Source organism: Dinoponera quadriceps, unplaced genomic scaffold (genome assembly GCF_001313825.1).
Source record: "Dinoponera quadriceps isolate SergipeBrazil2010 unplaced genomic scaffold, ASM131382v1 scaffold37, whole genome shotgun sequence".
NCBI classification, from domain to species: domain Eukaryota; kingdom Metazoa; phylum Arthropoda; class Insecta; order Hymenoptera; family Formicidae; genus Dinoponera; species Dinoponera quadriceps.
In genome coordinates, this window is record NW_014554446.1 from 1,986,340 (window position 1) to 2,003,438 (window position 17,099).

The 17,099-nt window shown below is 47.4% G+C and overlaps 5 protein-coding genes and 1 long non-coding RNA gene across 9 annotated transcripts in view; 4 read left to right on the plus strand and 2 right to left on the minus strand.

Annotated features, from left to right (window-relative positions):
• LOC106749449 overlaps nucleotides 1-2,304 on the minus strand; it is a 31,010-nt gene extending 28,706 nt beyond the window's left edge. For all 4 annotated transcript variants that reach the window (XM_014628904.1, XM_014628924.1, XM_014628914.1 and 1 more), the window contains exon 1: nucleotides 2,205-2,304. In XM_014628904.1, coding sequence (XP_014484390.1) covers nucleotides 2,205-2,295 — 91 coding nt within the window. In that variant the 5' untranslated portion in view covers nucleotides 2,296-2,304. The remainder of the gene's footprint in view (nucleotides 1-2,204) is intronic.
• A 1,037-nt stretch (nucleotides 2,305-3,341) lies between these two features.
• Nucleotides 3,342-8,497, plus strand: LOC106750074 (transmembrane protein 53). The gene is made up of 5 exons (XM_014630139.1): nucleotides 3,342-3,793; nucleotides 4,199-4,406; nucleotides 4,952-5,104; nucleotides 5,435-5,557; nucleotides 5,930-8,497. The coding sequence occupies exons 1-5, from the start codon at nucleotides 3,573-3,575 to the stop codon at nucleotides 6,212-6,214; spliced, it is 990 nt and encodes a 329-aa protein (XP_014485625.1). The 5' UTR covers nucleotides 3,342-3,572; the 3' UTR covers nucleotides 6,215-8,497.
• On the plus strand, nucleotides 6,786-10,942 carry LOC106748791. The gene is made up of 7 exons (XM_014627658.1): nucleotides 6,786-6,809; nucleotides 9,103-9,314; nucleotides 9,376-9,477; nucleotides 9,546-9,747; nucleotides 9,985-10,171; nucleotides 10,585-10,794; nucleotides 10,932-10,942. Exons 1-7 carry the CDS (start codon nucleotides 6,786-6,788, stop codon nucleotides 10,940-10,942), a joined length of 948 nt encoding a protein of 315 aa, XP_014483144.1.
• LOC106750059 lies at nucleotides 10,679-12,236 on the plus strand. Its single transcript, XM_014630118.1, has 2 exons — nucleotides 10,679-10,794; nucleotides 11,002-12,236. Exon 2 carries the CDS (start codon nucleotides 11,142-11,144, stop codon nucleotides 11,985-11,987), a length of 846 nt encoding a protein of 281 aa, XP_014485604.1. The 5' UTR covers nucleotides 10,679-10,794; nucleotides 11,002-11,141; the 3' UTR covers nucleotides 11,988-12,236.
• Nucleotides 12,237-12,269: 33 nt separating this feature from the next.
• Nucleotides 12,270-16,617, minus strand: LOC106750053 (sodium-dependent phosphate transport protein 1, chloroplastic-like). The gene is made up of 8 exons (XM_014630109.1): nucleotides 15,989-16,617; nucleotides 15,529-15,688; nucleotides 15,169-15,281; nucleotides 14,955-15,086; nucleotides 14,594-14,801; nucleotides 14,045-14,189; nucleotides 13,568-13,682; nucleotides 12,270-13,317 (listed from the first exon to the last, which is right to left on the minus strand). The coding sequence occupies exons 1-8, from the start codon at nucleotides 16,178-16,180 to the stop codon at nucleotides 13,162-13,164; spliced, it is 1,221 nt and encodes a 406-aa protein (XP_014485595.1). The 5' UTR covers nucleotides 16,181-16,617; the 3' UTR covers nucleotides 12,270-13,161.
• Nucleotides 14,737-15,604, plus strand: LOC106750068. The gene is made up of 4 exons (XR_001374911.1): nucleotides 14,737-14,818; nucleotides 14,960-15,109; nucleotides 15,243-15,357; nucleotides 15,523-15,604. It is a non-coding gene; the product is annotated as an uncharacterized LOC106750068 (long non-coding RNA).
• Nucleotides 16,618-17,099: the final 482 nt, after the last annotated feature.

Below are 17,099 nucleotides of genomic sequence, written 5' to 3' on the forward strand. Positions count from 1 at the left end.
CGGCGTTAAAAGTGCATTAGAAACGGGATACACGCGCGCGCTGAATCCCGTCATTTTATTAATCCTGTTCCCGCTGCGCCGAGGAATATACGCAGCGACGTAATTACGCGCGAATGCGCCGACGGAGCGCGAACAACCGCATAAATCGTAAACGAGTTAAGTGGCGAAGTTAGATTGCCTCGCGCGCGCGCGCTCATTGTTTTTTCGCCGTTGAGCCCAGCAGGGCTGGCGGAGTCCGGCGCGTTCCGCTTAATGTTAATTCGTAAATCTGCTAATACGCCCGGCGACAAAACTAATTACATCCGCCATAGAAAGACGTCGTCGACGCGGACAAGAGAGTGAGGTACAGCAAGAGAGAGAGAGAGAGGGAGAGGGAGTGGAAATGAGCGAGCGTTATTTCATTGTGATTGCACGGTCCACAATACGCCGTGAAAATTAACAGACCGCGCGCGCTTCAAGTCGCCTCGCACGGTGCGAAGCGGAAAAGCTGCGGTCGGAACGAAGTTTCTCGCGCTCGGGCGACGACGAGAAGAGAATTTTCCCTCTCTCGCCCGTTGCCTCCCCACTGCCTCTCCACCCCCCGAAGGGCTGAAGAAATGTAATGGACGCTTTTTTTCTATCTTTTGCTTGGTATGAGCTATCGGGGCGACGGAACGGCGAGACGCAAGACGTATTTTCTCGCGTCTCGCGTAATACAAATGGAAAGGAATGTAATGTAAAGCAGCTGCTTTATTATGCTACCCGCTTTTCTATTATTCCGAAGGAGGGAAGGGGAATCGGGCGAACAAAACGGAGGGGACGGACGGAGAGAAGAACCGGTGGGGCTTCGCGTTCACCACCGCGGAGTGGTTAGCCGTTACAAGCGCGGAATGTACGATTTATCATTGACTCATACCACGCACCGACCGCCTCGCTCAATGGCGATCGGAGTGTGACGGAGTGAAGCGGAGATAGAGAGAGAGGAGGAAGGAAGGAGGGAGGGAGGGGGAGGGGAGAGAGAGAGAGACTTTAATTGGATAATAATTCTCGCGTGCATATTTTCTTTACGGCGATAATAATAGCGCGCGACAAAACAATCGGAGAGAGAGAGAGAGAGCCGTCGTTGGGTTCTCGACCGGCCAATTTCCGGCAAGATTCTGCAAGCTTGCTTAAAAACCATGAGAATGAAATGAATTTGCATGTTATTACGGTTTTCCACGTTCTTTATTCATAAGCCCGTTCTTTTCGTTAAACGTAAACAAACATGTCGTTTCGGCCCTTTTGGTCTCTGCTCACCGCCTACCCCGCAGGGAGTCCTTTTGTGTGTTCTCTATTTTTGTTCCCTTTCTTTCTTTCAGACGTGTCGTGTAAATTAAAATGCGAATACACGTAGAAACGTTCGCAATTAAATCAACAATCGTGTATCAACGATCGTCCCTAAAGATAAATAAAAAAGGAAAAGAATCACGCAGGATCGGAGTTATCGTTTCGCGAATAATCATAGTTTTGCGAGTCGCGGTTATTACTTCTTCTCCTCCCTCCCTCCCCTCCTAGTATATGTGAACTTCTCTCTCTCCGAAATTCATCACTGTTTAATTAACGCATAATTTGTAATAATGGATTGCCATTTAATTAATTTTATTCATCGCCGCAAATTTGTTTTCTAACGAGTCACAACGGCAGTACAAAGCGGCGGGCCGAACTTGCGCGACGAATATTAAAATAATGACGGAACGTCCTTCGGGCGATGTTTCACCGGTTGTATCTCAAAAATGCGTCACAGATATCACAAAGATTTAGAAGCAAAGTGCCGATGCCCGGGCATTCTCATTGTTTCGGTCTTTAAATAACATTTAAACTTTCAGCCTAAAAAATATCATACATATACACGGTCGAAAGTTTAGATATTCGTAGTTAAAATCCAAAACGAGGGGAATGCGTGTAGGTTGAAGGCGCGCGCCCAGGTGTATCGGTACTCGTTCATCTTATAATTCCTAAATTAAGAATACCGCTTCACGGTGAATGACACTTCCGGGCTGACGAACGAGACCCCGAGGCACGCGAGTGATCGTTCCCTAACCGACGACGACGGATCGTCTCCCGGCTGGCCGTCGACCGGCGGAAGGAACTCGATCGAGTCGCGCTCGATGCGATATCTTTCCTTCGCCTTTTCCTTCCTCATCGTTCTCCACCGTCCTCTCCGCGACTGAAGAGATCGCACTCACCGGTCGGCAGGGCGATTCCCACGAGAAGGAACAGGACGGCACAAGCGAGCCCCGCGTGGCCCGACGCACGTTTCCCGACGATAACGCACATAACGCGCCGCGTCCGCATTCAAACGCTCGTACCGCGTCGCGCGGCCGCTCGCGTGCCTCTGAGAGAGCGCGCTCCCTCTCGTCGGATCTCGAGTTTGAAACGCTTTCCTTCCCTCCTCTTCTCGCCTCCTCCGCTCCTCGTCGCTCCGATTTCATCCCGACGCGGCCGGCGCAGCTCCCGCGGTCCAGCGGGGCGCCTGCTCGGTGGCAACCCGTTCTCGCCGGCCGTCCACAGTGGGCGCCACGCGCCAGGCGCGCCGCACAGACGAAGGACGAGCGCTTTTCGTTTACCATGGGAACGCGCTGTTTTGCAGATCCCTGCCTCTCCGCCGTGGGATCGGATCAACTGATTATTAAAGCGCTCGGAGAAATTCGCTCGGCGGAATCGCCGGGAAATTCCGGATAATTATCAGGCGAGGAGTAATCCCCCAGAGGAGGGGAGTGATTCGATTTCAATCTACGAATGCGCGCGAAATTACCCTCCGAATCCCCCTTATTGTCATCTCCGTTCCCGCTGCTCGGAGGTCACGTGTGATTTCTGAGGTTACCTGAAAATCGCGTGTTTGCATCTTCTTCGTTTCGACAGGAGTTATCGGGAGTTCATCGGGACGAAATCTTCCCTGTCGTTCCTCGGAACGTCGATCTCGAAGATGGCCGCTCGCGATCTCCGCTCACTGCCGGTATCCGCGATGAACGAATAAACGCGAAGTTCAGAACGGTCTCGTCTTATCGGCGCGATTCAAACGTGACTTAACGGTAATCGGGACGAATCGCCATCTGGTCGTTCCGGACGTCCCGTAACCCGCGCGACATCGAGCGGATCGAGAGTTCCGGGTGGCGTTTTCGTGAGAGAAAGAGAGACGCGAGGAAAACGAACGAAATCATGTTCGGGTGTTCGTGAAGGGAGGAAGTGAGCAACGCGGAGAGGCGCGTTTTCCCCCCTTCCGTAGCATCGAAAACCGTTACCCGGCGGTTATTCCGGTCGGGCGGGAGAAAGTGCGCGCTCCCGTGCACACGATCGCAGGCGCGCCATTGTCCCCGTCGCAGTTCCTGTAACTCCCACGGATATCGATCCGTACGTTCGCGCGTTCCGAGTGGCGCGTACGCAAGCCCAACGGGCGACAAAGAGGGCCACACCGGTGTAGCTAGTTTGTGCCCGCGCCTCCCCTCGCACTCCGCTCGTCCTCTCCCTTTCTCTTTCTCTCGCATTCTCTCCCTTCTCTTCCTCCTCCTCTTTCGTCCTCCTCCTCGCGAGCAGGAGCACGGCAATCGGGCGAGATGAGCGACCAGGAGGACCTGGATTATTACATCATGTACCCGCCGTTTCCGCCATCCCCGAAGGACCCGACGCTCGCGACGACGACGGGCGGACAGGATCAACGGGAGGAGTTCGTGTTCGTGTACGAGGAGGACAAGCGGCCGGTCGTAGTCCTGCTAGGATGGGCCGGCTGCCAGGACCGATACCTGGCCAAGTACAGCGCGATCTACGAGGAGAAAAGGTATTTCTTACGGCATTCGCTGCTTCGGAGCCGTCTCGAGCTGTCGCGGTGAAGCTCGGTGAAAGGTGGATACGTCATCGACGGACCGCCGACTCGGAGCGACTCGTGCCACGGGGAAAGCCGTGCTCGGAAAGTACGTTGCGGGCGGAGTAACTTCCGGGTCTCGTTGCGAGTTCATCGATTCGAGTCGAAAATAGGACGGGAACCGAGCCGCGAAGTCGCCCGGCGAGATCGCTCGAGTCAGGCGGCCGAGTTCGGCGCGCGTCCGCTTCATTAGGGACAAACCGGTCGGATAAACAATCGTGATCGATGCTCGCGACGGTCGGTCGTATAATGCAGACTTAATCGCCCGTTAATTCCCACCACTCATCTCTCTCTCTCTCTCTGTGCTCGTCACCTTCGCAGTTGCATCACGCTGCGTTATACCGCGCCGGTGGAGTGTCTGTTCTGGCGCCGGGACAAGATGCCTTACATCGGCAAGCGGCTGCTGCAGGTCATAACCGACAAGAGGCTGCACGAGCACCCGATATTCTTCCACGTCTTCAGCAACGGCGGCGCGATCCTCTATCAGCACGTCAGCCTCGCCATGCAGAAGGCTAACACGCCGTTCAAGGTAGAGCCAGCGAGGCAAACTTTACCAGCTCTCGTGGTTCGATTTCTACCGGAATACGTGAGCGGACATCCTTCCGCGAGCAGATATCCCGTCTTGTAGAGAAATACTTCTCGATCGCGACAGTTGACGATTGTACTTTTTCGCAGTAGCCGCGTGCATGAAATTTCAGACCCAAGGGATTTCCGCGCGACGTGAACGTCCGACTCTTTCGATATCGTTCGAGCGAGCATCGTCGAGTTCCGCCGATAGCAGTCGACATTCGTCTCGAAATAATCGCGACCGTCGAAGTGGAGATCTCACGGAGATTTCCGTGGGAAATTGCGCGGCGGGACCCGTCAATTTCCAACGTCAGATAAATCCGGATTGGAAATCGGTGCAAAATTAAACGCACGGCGAGAGAGAAGCGGATGTTGCGAGCCGCTTGTTATCGGCGACGCTCAACGGTGCCGTTAATATTTGATGCGCGATGATGGCCCACTTTGTGGGCGAGAATAGCAGCAACATCGAGCGCGGGGTTGAATAATCCGTGATTACGGAAATTGCAGGTCAGAGGTGTGATATTCGACAGCGCGCCCGGCGAGAGAAGATTGACGGCGCTCTTCAAGGCGATCAGCGCGATCATCGGCGGCCACCCGCTCACGAATCTGCCGATGTCCTTCGTCATCACGTTCTTCATCTCCGTACTGTGGTTCTTCGAGGTAAACAATAAGCATCAAGGCATCAATGATGACCGGGAAATTCATGATTGTCGTTGTTTCCAACATTATCCATTCATTTTAGCGACGTTCGTTCTATTCTTGTCGTACTATTCACCGTTCTTATTCTGTGACAGCAAAATTCTTAGCATCATTAATTATATTAGTATATTAATTCCCTGTTAATTGCCGAGCACGTTGGACGTTTCCATCGTAACGCGGGGTAGTTGAAATTACGAGCCGCAACTCGGGCGCATAAATCAGAACATTTCGGAACTGCGACCGAGGACGTTGCAACGTCATCAGCTCATAGTGTCGATTCACGTTCGCCAGGTGATCGCGCAGGCATTCAGCAGAACTCCCATCCAGACGAATCCGATCGCCCTCGCCGAGGAAGCCTACTCTTGGCCTCAGCTGTTCTTGTACTCCAACAGCGACACTCTGATCCCGGCATCCGTGAGTCTCTTCCGAGTTCTAAATCCCAGCCCGCGGCCGATGACGCTCCTTTTCAGATTTACGTCGTATTTTCCCAATTACCATCGCCGAGATCGCATCGATGCGATATGCGAGCGAGTTGTTGAGAGAAAACGCTAAAATTAGCTCTTTTCTTCTTTTTTGCTCAATTAGATTGCACTTTTTTACCGTTGGGGTGAAACAAGGACAGACCTTATTGTCGCACATATTGATTAAAAAAAGAAAGATGCGCGCGATATTTGATAATATTACGTACATTTTAGCAGGAACGATACTTTGAACGGTAATTCACGGTAATTCAGATAAAAGGGAATCAAACGTGCCGGTTAATCTGTTTACCTGGAATCTGTCCAGGACGTCGAGAAGTTCGCCAGCCGGCGGGCCGAGCGTGGCGTGCAAGTGCAGCTGGTGCTGTTCACTAACTCGCCGCACGTCAAGCATTACGCGACCTACCGCGACGTCTACGTCAACACGGTGTGCAGCTTCGTCCACGAATGCCTGACCTCGCCGAGCGCGTCCAGAAGCCTCCTCTCGTCTCTGGACCGCGGCGACGATCGCGGCTCCCAGAGCTACGACGCGCCACCGGGGCTCATCAAGCGCGTCGTGTTGCCGCACGAGGCCACCAAGCAGCAGAATTAGAGCGGTGCGAAACGTTAATAGATAGAATAGAGTACCCGCGTGGAGGATCCGCGCCGGAGGTCCCGCGGGTGTGAAGGGAGAGAGGATAGTTCATTTCCGTATACGCGAAAAAAGAAAGGAAGAAAGAAAACGCGGAGAAACGGACAAGTTGCAAAGTGAAGCGGGCAGAATTCGCTCGGAGAAGTTGAATCGGCTTCCTGATCGTCGCGCGATTGAGGATTGGTTTCATTTTATTTATTTATTGATTGATTGATTTATTTATTTATTTATTCTTGTTGTGATATTCCCTTCTGTTCGTTGTGTTCTTGTCGCTACGACCGCCGTTCTTGATATTCTGTGATAGAATAATAAAATAGAATGTTAGAAAAGTCAGTTCCTTGACTGTAGAATTAAGCTACATTAAAGCTACGTTAAAGCGAACGGTCGGCGAGCCAGCGGAAGCTCGGAGGAAGGGAGAGCCCACAGGCCTCGGGATCAGTTCGCGATCGTGCGGGTCAGGAATGTCGATGTCTCGCCGAGCGAATTCTCCAAGATCCGCTTTCGATTTGCTCGTTTCGTACAGGGTAAAGAGATGACGTCCGAGATGCTGGAAACGGTGCTACGTTCGTTGACATTGCCGTAAAGCTATTTTATACGACGGTGCTCGTTCATTTTCGCACGAAGGTCATTACAAACCGAAAAGGTCAGGCTCGAACGAGCGAGACTGCACACACACACATACACACACACACACACATATACACACACGGTGGCGTAGAGTCTCTCTAGAAAGAAATGTTTCCTTTGCGCGCGTTTCAACGCATTTCCTAGACGTGTCTTGACATAAGGCTTCATTCTCATGTATAAGTACAAATACATAATCTTTGTATGAAGATAAAACTTGCTCGCATGAAGATATTCTATGTGGTTCCACTAAAAATATCGTATTCTTGTTATTCAAGAATAATTTTCATGAATTGGTAGGGAAATATATTGAATAGAAGGAACGATATCATCAAACTAAGAATTGTATCGGTTTGAAGACATCGTTGTTTTTAACTAAAATTTCCCCTCAAAATTCATAAAAATTATTTTTGAGTAACGAGAATACAGCCGGTATTTATAATCTGATCTTTCTGATGAATACCGGCCTAGGATATTTTTAATGGAATTATATAAAATTTCTTCATGCGAGCAGGTTTTAATTTTAAATAAGATTATATATTTTCGTTTATATATGAAAATATCGATTCTTGATTTAAGACCAATATTTCTCTGTGTTGTGTAGAGTCTCGAATTGATAGTAATTTTTTTATCTGTGTACGTTTGCTCGAGCGTTATCCGATTCCTACGAGCGTACGGCTCATGGAACGGCGCGCAATTTGTGCGATTTCCGAAGCTTTATTTCGCTAACGAAGCTCAAATAATAATAATAACAGCAATCCCATGTCTTCAGAGAATCGAGCCGAGCTCACCCCGGACGTGTTTGCACTGTTTGCGGCATCGTGAGCCTTGAGTCCGAGTTTTCCCCGATATTCGCGAAGACAACAACGGAACGACAACCGGTTTCCGCACGTCCTCTCTCCTTCACCTTGATTCCCCCCTTGCGTTGTCCCCGTTGTCTCAGCTTGATTCTTCGTTCGTATCTTCTTCCGTTTCGACTTCTTCCGCCACCGCGTGTCCGAGCGATCACGATCCGATTCTTTAGAAGCTTACAGGTACTCGTAGTGACGGGCGCGCTCGTTTTCTCTCTCGCGACGGTCCTCGAGAGAGTGACGGATCTCTCTCTCTCTCTCTCTCTCTCGTCTGTCGGACGGGTGCGCATCTTTCCCCGACGACGACGGGGGGCAACGATAGGATAACGATCGATTGAACTTATGAAATTTTTAGAACGAGATCGACGCGAATTCTAGAAAACCGTACGTAATAAATAATTACCGCGCCGTTGTGTTGTCGCTTTCACTCTTTGCTGATTACATCTTTACTACCGCGAGGACGGAGAGGAAAAAACCCGCACAAAAAGAATCAAGCTGGACTTGATTTTTGAGCTTTTCGCAATTCACCGATCCGATTGCATGGCATTTAATATCGACTAAGAAACTAACGAACGAAAAAATTCTTCTTGTATCTCAAATTAATATCAGTGACGATATCGTCTCTCGGCACCTCGTCGCTCGAGAGTATAGCTGTATCGGATGTTGCAAAACACACATCTATACATATATATATAAATATAAATATAAATAATATAATATATTTTGATCTGTCGATTAGTTAAACGAATAAAGACTGATAAATACCTAACGAATGTTTTGTTCTTATGCGGCACGTTAGGGAGGATCCAGCCTGGAGGACGAATAACTCGTTTTCGTAACTCGTATTGACACTTTGACACTTGTTCTCGTGTTGCCGAGATATTAATAACATTTTACATGAAGAAGATATTTTTAAAGAAGAATTACCTTTTAACTGCTTGATGATTTCCATCGATTTTCTTTCCGTTCTTGATAGATACTCCTTGAATATATACTTGGAAATTTTCGTGCATTTAATCTGAGTCCAATCAGTAACAATTTCCAACTTCGCTCGTTCTCTCTCTTTCTCTCTCTCTCTCTCATTCTTTCTCGATCGTATCGAAACTTCGCTATTCATCTTTTATTAAATCAAGCTCTGACGTTGTTCGCTGATTGGCCATTGTGTCATCGGAAAGGTTGTAATCGATGACCACTGCACGTTCCGTGGACTTTCCGTTCTCGTTCGAGCGTCGCTTGGGCTTGAAAAAGCTCGCCAGCAAGTGGGGAATATAATTTCGCGGGGTGTAACTTGAAGGGAGTTCCGAAGAAGGAAAATTAGCCGGTTCCTCGTTCTCTTCACCGACCGACGGGGGTCACCGGAGTCATCGAAGTTAGGTGTCTCGTTTCGGCGTGCCGATAATTCCCTTCACCGCGACGAACCAAATCCCCGTTCGCACAGCCAAGGAACAAAATCGTGAAGAGTACAACAGAATTAACGCCCTGACAGTCTTCGTTCAATGCGTGGAGCGAGGAACATCGGGGAAAACACCAGCTACGGGACACGCGGCAAAATCGACGGGAAAATTACCTGCGCTCTCTGCGACGAGGTGAGCCCACCGATCGAGTAGCCGTGCTTGCGCGCGATTACGGAATACAAGTTTTTTTCAGTAACTCGAAGAAATCACGTCGCGCCGGTCGGAACGTAATCAGAAGAACGGAGGAGCTTCACGCGCACGGAAACGAGAGCGTTTGCACAAATGTTTGCGCCAAGTAAGAACGTCGTCGACTTTCATTGACGGATCATATTGCGAATCGCAATATTTCGAAAATATTCGCAGAACGCGTCTGGCTAAGATCGGCCGGCAGAGACTGTCGAGATCCTCGCGAGATCTCGACCGCCCTGACAATCTGGATTCGCGAAATGGTCGATCGAGCGGCGACATCAGCGGCAGCCCGCGGCTCGACGTTGTTCTGGACGACAAAGTCAAGACGAGGTCGAAGACGAAGGGAATTGAGGCGGCTCAAATTAAGCGCGACATTGTACGTTGATCCGCCGTCTCTCTTTCTCTCCCGAATATTTTTCAATTAAACGCGCAGTCCTTAATTAATTCCCTTCGAAATGAAGCAAGCATAACTCGCGTGTTTCAGTTTAAAAACAATTTCGTTTGGGATCGTTGGAACGAACTCGTGGGTTTTCTCTCTCTTTTTTCTTTTTTTCTCGCGTCAGGAGGGAAGCTCATTGTCGACGCTAATGAGGAAACTCCTCCCGAAAAATAGGTGGCGGAAAATATAACGAAGCAAGGGAAGAAATTGCGCGCGAATCCCGTGAGGATACCGGCAACGAGTAATTTCGTCTACGAATTTAACCCGTTCGTCGGCCGTGCCGCGGATTCGCTAACGCCGCGGACCTGCTCGCAGTCCACGCACCACTCGAACCACCGAGGACTGCCTTCTGCGAAAACAGGTGCCGAAATTGCACGTTCCAATTGTACATTTTCAGATACACCCCGAATTACCGTGTGTGCAATTTTTAATTACATCGAACGCGCACGAGAGAGACAGAGCAATGATAACGAACGGAGGAGGACGCGTTTCGACGCGATCATTTTCTCCCTGTCATTTTTTCGACTTACCCTCCGAATATCTGCACAGAAAAGGATAGTCTTAAATACATCGATAAAAGTTCAATCGAGTTTAGATTAAAAGTCTTCTAAGAAGACTGTAAGATTCTTGCTTATATATATGAGAGTATCCATCATTGATTTATATGTAAGACCGATTTTTCTATCGCGTGAAAATCTAAGGTTTAAGATCTAAGAATACGATGGGAAAGGTCTTCTGTTCTCGTCGGCATTAATACCCGTCAATTACACGTAGCTCCGACGTCGGCGAAGTCTGCATTAAATCGTGACACGGACTTCGCGAGGCCGAAAACGTCCGCCCTGCCGGAATTAAACATGCGCGTTGATTTCATAACGGGCGCTGATCCAGACGCGACAGTGACGAATCTTAATCGGGACGCTCGTTTGCCGACACTCAGCAAGGGGGATCAGACGAGAACGTCGGGCAGAGGACTCCACGATAGATGTGAGTTTATTATCCTTCCTTTCGTTGCGGCTCTATCCATTTCTTCCCCTATGCTCTTCTCTTTCCATCATTTCGATTCATAGGGGAAAAGCGCCAAATTCGACGTACCATTTTGTTCTTCCGAAATCCTGTTGAAGGTGTATTATGAAAAATTTATGTGCATATCCTACGCGCGTGATATTCCTAGAATATTCTCTATTGTCGCAGACAAGCGGAGCGACGTGGACGACAAAGTGGATCGCGTGAAGTCAGCTTGGCGGGCGTTACGGGAGAGTAAGAATTGGGCCGAGGGGAAGGTTCACGTCGACCAGGTTGGCCCGAGCAAGTGGTCCGAGATCATCGGAAGGATGACGCGCGACGCGGACAGGATTCAACGGCGGTACCCGGCGGGCCCAGAGGCGAATCCTTACCCGCGCGCGACCGACGTCTCCGAAGCGGCGACGCGCAAGTCGAGCCTGGAGGAGGAGCACTTCGCGAGAAACATTCTACTCTTTCCCGAGAGGAGGTTCCCAAGATTCAGGTCGGCGAGTTACAATCGCTCGGGCAACTTGGGAACCGGCGTGATCCAGCGGAAAACACGGACATATCACGAGGAAGCCGCGGAAGACACCTTGTCCGAACGCCCGTTCTCGTCGGAGACGCGACCGATACACGCGCGGGATATCAAGGATCGCTCGGTCGCGAGAAAAACGGGCATTCGAGCTTCCATCGAGGAGTACTTGCGGAATTACATCGACGGAGTTCACAGGTCGCCCGGGGAGGACGAGGCGGAGGTGCGATCACGGGATGCGGCGAGCGAAATCACGGACGTGTTCGCAAGTCTCGATATCGAACCGTTGAAGGTCCTTTACGAGGACCTCTGGAGAAGAGAGAAACAGGACGAGGCTCGCGTCGAGGATACCGAAGGAAGCGCGGGGAAGGACGACGGGGAAGGCTCGAACGTAGCGCGAATCGAGTCTGTATTCGATGGTATTCAGCGGGATAAGACATGGGGTGGTGAGAAGGTGGAGGAGCCGGAAAATGACGGCTCGTTGGTCGGTGTTGCTTGTTCGAAACAATCGGCGGCGACGAGTTGCGAAGATGACGCTTTTATTAAAACAGGACTGAACGTGATCCCGAACAAAGGTGCAGCCGGTGATAAACTGTCGCGAATATTGCGGTCGGAATACTTGAGGAAAGATCTGCTCTTGTAATCCACTTGTGGTGAATAATATCAGCTGGGCTCTCGCATGTCGCGTTGCTTCTTATGCGACACGAATAGAATAGTCGGCTCGCTTTGTTATCGCTCTTCTAAATCATCGTTCGAGTGAGTAGTCCGAACGCTTTTTATAAACCTCACTGCCTACCGCCGGCTTTTCATCGCGACACACGACGAACCGATGTCTCTCTCTCTCTCTCTCTCTCTCTCTCTCTCTCTCACTCTCTCTCTCTTCGATGTTTTAAATTACTTAAAAATATATATATATATACATATAAACGTGAAAGTTAAAATTTCTTTTTTATATATATATACAGTCTTGCGCGTTTTATAGAATATACATTTCGTGTCCTATAACTCTGGCTAAATTAAAATCTGATATATCAGAACATATCACAAAATGTTGTCCACTAATTCGCATTATGTATATGTACAGATGTACGCAGTGTTGTAATGGACACGTTCTTCGAAGTAAACTCGATACAAATATCGAGAAGGAAATACAAGTAGATACGCGTGCAAGTTTCGTGTGAATAAATACAGATACGCATACCATGAGATTATAATGTAGATGCACTTCGTGAAATATCCGTTCTCACAGTGCATGTATCTGTGTCTAATTGTTCACCTCGAATTTATATCTGCTTACATTTCTCGTTCGATATCCAGTAGTCCTCTTCGAGGTACGCATCTGTGTTACGATACTGTATACATACGCATATAAATTAAAGCACACGATGAGTTTCGTAAACGCACATCCTCGGTTAACTGCCGTCAAGCCAATTCCATTCTGTCATACATCTATACGCTATATATATAGAGACTATGGCACTATTTTCTCCGTGAAAATCACATTGCGCTAATTCAATGAAATGATACTCGATTAAAATATAAATGATCAGCGTCTTGATATGTCGTCGACTGGCCGATGCGTAATGATCGAACGCGCATTCATCTGCGCGTATGCGTGCACGTGTCGTGTGTGTGTGTGTGTGTGTGTGTGTGTATGTGTGTGTGTAGGCTCGCGAGTTTCACAGCAAATACATTAGAGATCGCTCACCGAATATGCAAACACGCACTTTTGCATTAACCGCCTTCATCAATAGACACTTGATCGCTTCTTTCTCTTCGGCGACGACGCGCCAGCGTTGCCCGAGAGGCGGAGCATATCACAATACTGGAAGCGCCGAGCTGTGGCTCTGGTATATTATAGCCCCGGTGAAGTTAATCGCTGCCGCCAGCACGAAAACCGGCATCCACCAGCCGTGCGAGGCGGTCACCAGCTCGGCCGTCAGCGGACCGCACAGAATCCCAGGTACTGTCGCCTGAAAAACGCGTAACGTGTGCTATTAACAACGGTTAATTCAGTTAATTGACTTGACAATTATAATTAATCGATTGGTGATTAATTAACTGGTGATCAGGCTTCTTAATTAATAATCATCAATACGTACGCATCACTTATCTAAGTCTGAGGCTACCTCGACTAATAATTATAATTATATATAATCGATAATTAATTAATCATAACATGCTGTATCGATATGCAGACGCATATTACAAAGTCGTTCTTACAATCGTATTTGAAACTGCGAATGTGACTCCCGCGTGATTCGGCGCTATGTCTGCGTGATTACTGAGATGCCCGGCAGAATTGCACGCGCAGAGGCCCATGGATATCGAAACGAAGCTGCGAAATCGTAGTTCGGGTATAACTCACGAAGTGAAATTTTCCTTTTCTTTTGTTTATTATTCATAATTGGCCACAGTTATGCAAGGAGGATCCAATCCACACGGAGTACGTTTCGAGAAAAATGAAAAGATGAAAATTTGATACACGATTTAAAAGGTGTAAAATTGAGGTTCTTCGCAAATTAGAAATTATTTTTTAAATAATTTCAAACGCCCGTAAGGATTTATAATTTTGTGGGTTGGATCTTTCTTGCATAACCATAGCCAATTCATGGACGAGGAAATCATTGATCTTCATGAAGTCATTGATCTCCATGAAAAAAAAAAAACAATACGGAGGCAATGTGTTGTTATACACACATGACTGCTGCGAGGAGATTATCTACGGCACAGAAAGCCAATAGGAATGCGCCAGGTCCTACTAGGCCTATGTTTGTCATTAATCTTCTCACAGATAATACCGACCATCTCTTTTGTATTAAGCTATCAGCACTGTGGCCGGCAACTGTAATAAAACGAATGAAAAAAACAGATGTACGCTTACAGAGATAAATCCGAGCACAGTTGGAAGATTCCCTACAAGCGCGTAATATTCCTGGATTATTATATGAATATTGTTAAATATTAAAATAATATTCTTATAATATTCTAAGAATGTTATGTAACATCTTTTAATATCACAGGAATGCTCTATTCGTATAATATACATATAATATTCTTGGCATTTTCTAAAAATGTTCTTGAATATTAGAAAAATATGTAATATCACAATAACATATATTAAATAATATTATTTTTTTTTATATTATTAGGAGTGGACATATAACCATCTATTAACATTCCAGAAATATTACTTAACATTAAGTAACATTACGCGCTTATAGGGTTACGATTTTGTTGCGCACTCACCAATACCAATAAGAGAGTTAACAATGTAAGGGAGCGCTGTCAGGCTAATGCTTTCCTTGTTTGCCGACAGATTTCTTGCCAAGTAAGTTGGCAGCCATTGCATTATTATATAGTTAGTCCAGTTCATCGCGAAATGCGCTATATACAAAGCCCACAGAGGCCAGTAGGCGATGAATTCGGTCCACCGTAAGCTTCTGTTTTGTGTTACCTGTCAGATATTAAGAAGTGAGTGCGTGTCGTGTCTTTATTACAAAGTAGTCAAATACAGGGCGTGCCTCGGGTATCCAGTCAAACTGAAAGAGGCGATTCTTTGGTCTATCTCAAGTAAAAGAAGTTCTAATAATTGACCTTACGAATTTACCTTAGGAACAAACAATGGTATCTCATCCTGAGAGTTAGTTTCTTGATACAACATCAACCACAACAAAGTCCACAAAATACCTATAGTCCCAAATAGATAAAATCCAGTTTGCCATGCCAAGTGTGGGCATATCTGAAGGAAGAACACAGTGGAGGGTATGTATGTATTTATCTGTGACTCGCAAGGTGTGATCTTCCGTGTGAGAAAAACTTACAACGGAGGCAACCACTTGGCCGACGGAACCGGCAGCTATCAGATAACCGAAAGCGCGTGACCTTTCCTCCACAGGAACATTATGGGCGAATAAGTGAAATATCACTGGTAGGCCTGCGCAGGAAACAATCTCGTTAACATCTTAACGTAAGAAAAGAAAATAAGTCAAAATAAGTCATATTCCTACAAGGTAAGAAATTTTTCGTTAAGTCGCGGTAACGATTCAACTTGTTCAATGAAGCAAGGAATGCATGCCAAGATTCTTTGCGTCATATTTTCAAGTAAAGAAATATAACCACAAGATGGCTTTGGTGATCAGCACACTTTTGGTAAAATCGGACGAACACTTTTCCAGTCTTACCTAGTCCTTCCCCGAGTCCTAAAACCACCCTGCAGAATATCAACAGCGGCACTGACTGTGCTAACAGAGGAGTGACCACCGTGCTGATGGACCATAACAAAACCGCCAGCATGAGTACCGTCTTGCAGCCAAAGCGACTGGCTGTGCTCGCGCCGATGATCTTGAAGAAAGAAAGAAACGACACATTGATACACAAATATATGACATTTACGCAGCAACTTACGGTCTGTTCTCTTTCACTGAACTAATATACATTGGTAGAACTTAAGAAGAGGCAAATATAAGTAGAAATTTTGTGAAAGAAAAGGAAGAAAAGAACTGGTACAAGCTAATGCTTCAGTCGGTTTAGCAAAGAAGAACAGACCTGATAATATATATATATTTATATATATATATATATATATATATATATATATAGAGAGAGAGAGAGAGAGAGAGAAGGGCGAGACTGTCATCTCACCTGACTGGTGAAATATCCGAAGGCGAAGGCGGACAGAATCCAGCCTTGCCAGTAGAGGTTCCACTTGAACTCGTCTGTCATCGGCACGATCGCGATCGGCATGATGACCCGGTCTGCGGCGTTAATGAAATTCGCGGCTGAGCAGAGCGCGACGATCCGCGACGTGCGGGGCAGCATCCTGAATCTCGGCATTTTTCTCGCGCGCGAATCGTCAAGCTCGCAGATTGCAAGTCACATCGCACACATTATCCGAGTTTGATTCTCGCCGTCTCCCCTCGTGCTTCCCGTTCTCAGGAAAGCGGCTCGTGCACGCGCTCGTCGTGCTGCTCGCCGTACGGAACAAAGGGAACGAGGCGGAAACCTAACCTCCACACCGCTGCGAGGGACGAGTGGGACTTCTTACGGTGAAGTAATCGCAGGAGTTCACCGGGGTGAAACGTTCGAAAACATCGGGAACGCGTCGACTCGCTCGTGTTCCGGCGATAAACACGCCGTGTTGGTGTTAGAAATTACGATTAAGCGTCATAATGACGCGAGAGAGCCAACGGAGCACGAGTATGTGTTACTACAGAATCGACGATTTGACGTGTCAACACAGTCTCTCTCTCTCTCTCTCTATGAATGGCTTCGAGATACACACATACACAGCCACAGTGGCTCCGAAGCGACGTTCGACCGACGAATCGATGTTCGATTGCACTTTTCTTCCAGATTCGAGTATCGGCTCGATATTTTGAAATTCGACCGATGCTCGTGTCGCGTAATATTTTTAATTAGATGCTATTAGATTTTATTGTTACTTTTTATCGTAACATTTAGGCCAGTATTCATAATCGGTTGTAACAATTTTTGTTTCTCATATCCAATCATCCCAAGAACAGTTGGTCAACTGCATATAAAAGGCTTGCTACAAAATTATTATTAAAGAAATTCAAGAGGGGAGGAAAGCGTAATAATAAAATACTTTTACATCAATCCGACGGTATGATTGTTCTTGCTTTAAGCACTTCAAGCTTTAAGATGCTTCTTGAACGATCTCGATAGCGTCATTATTGCGAAAGTTACTGCCTGTTGAATTTCACTTATGTTTTATTTTACAATGGAGAGTACG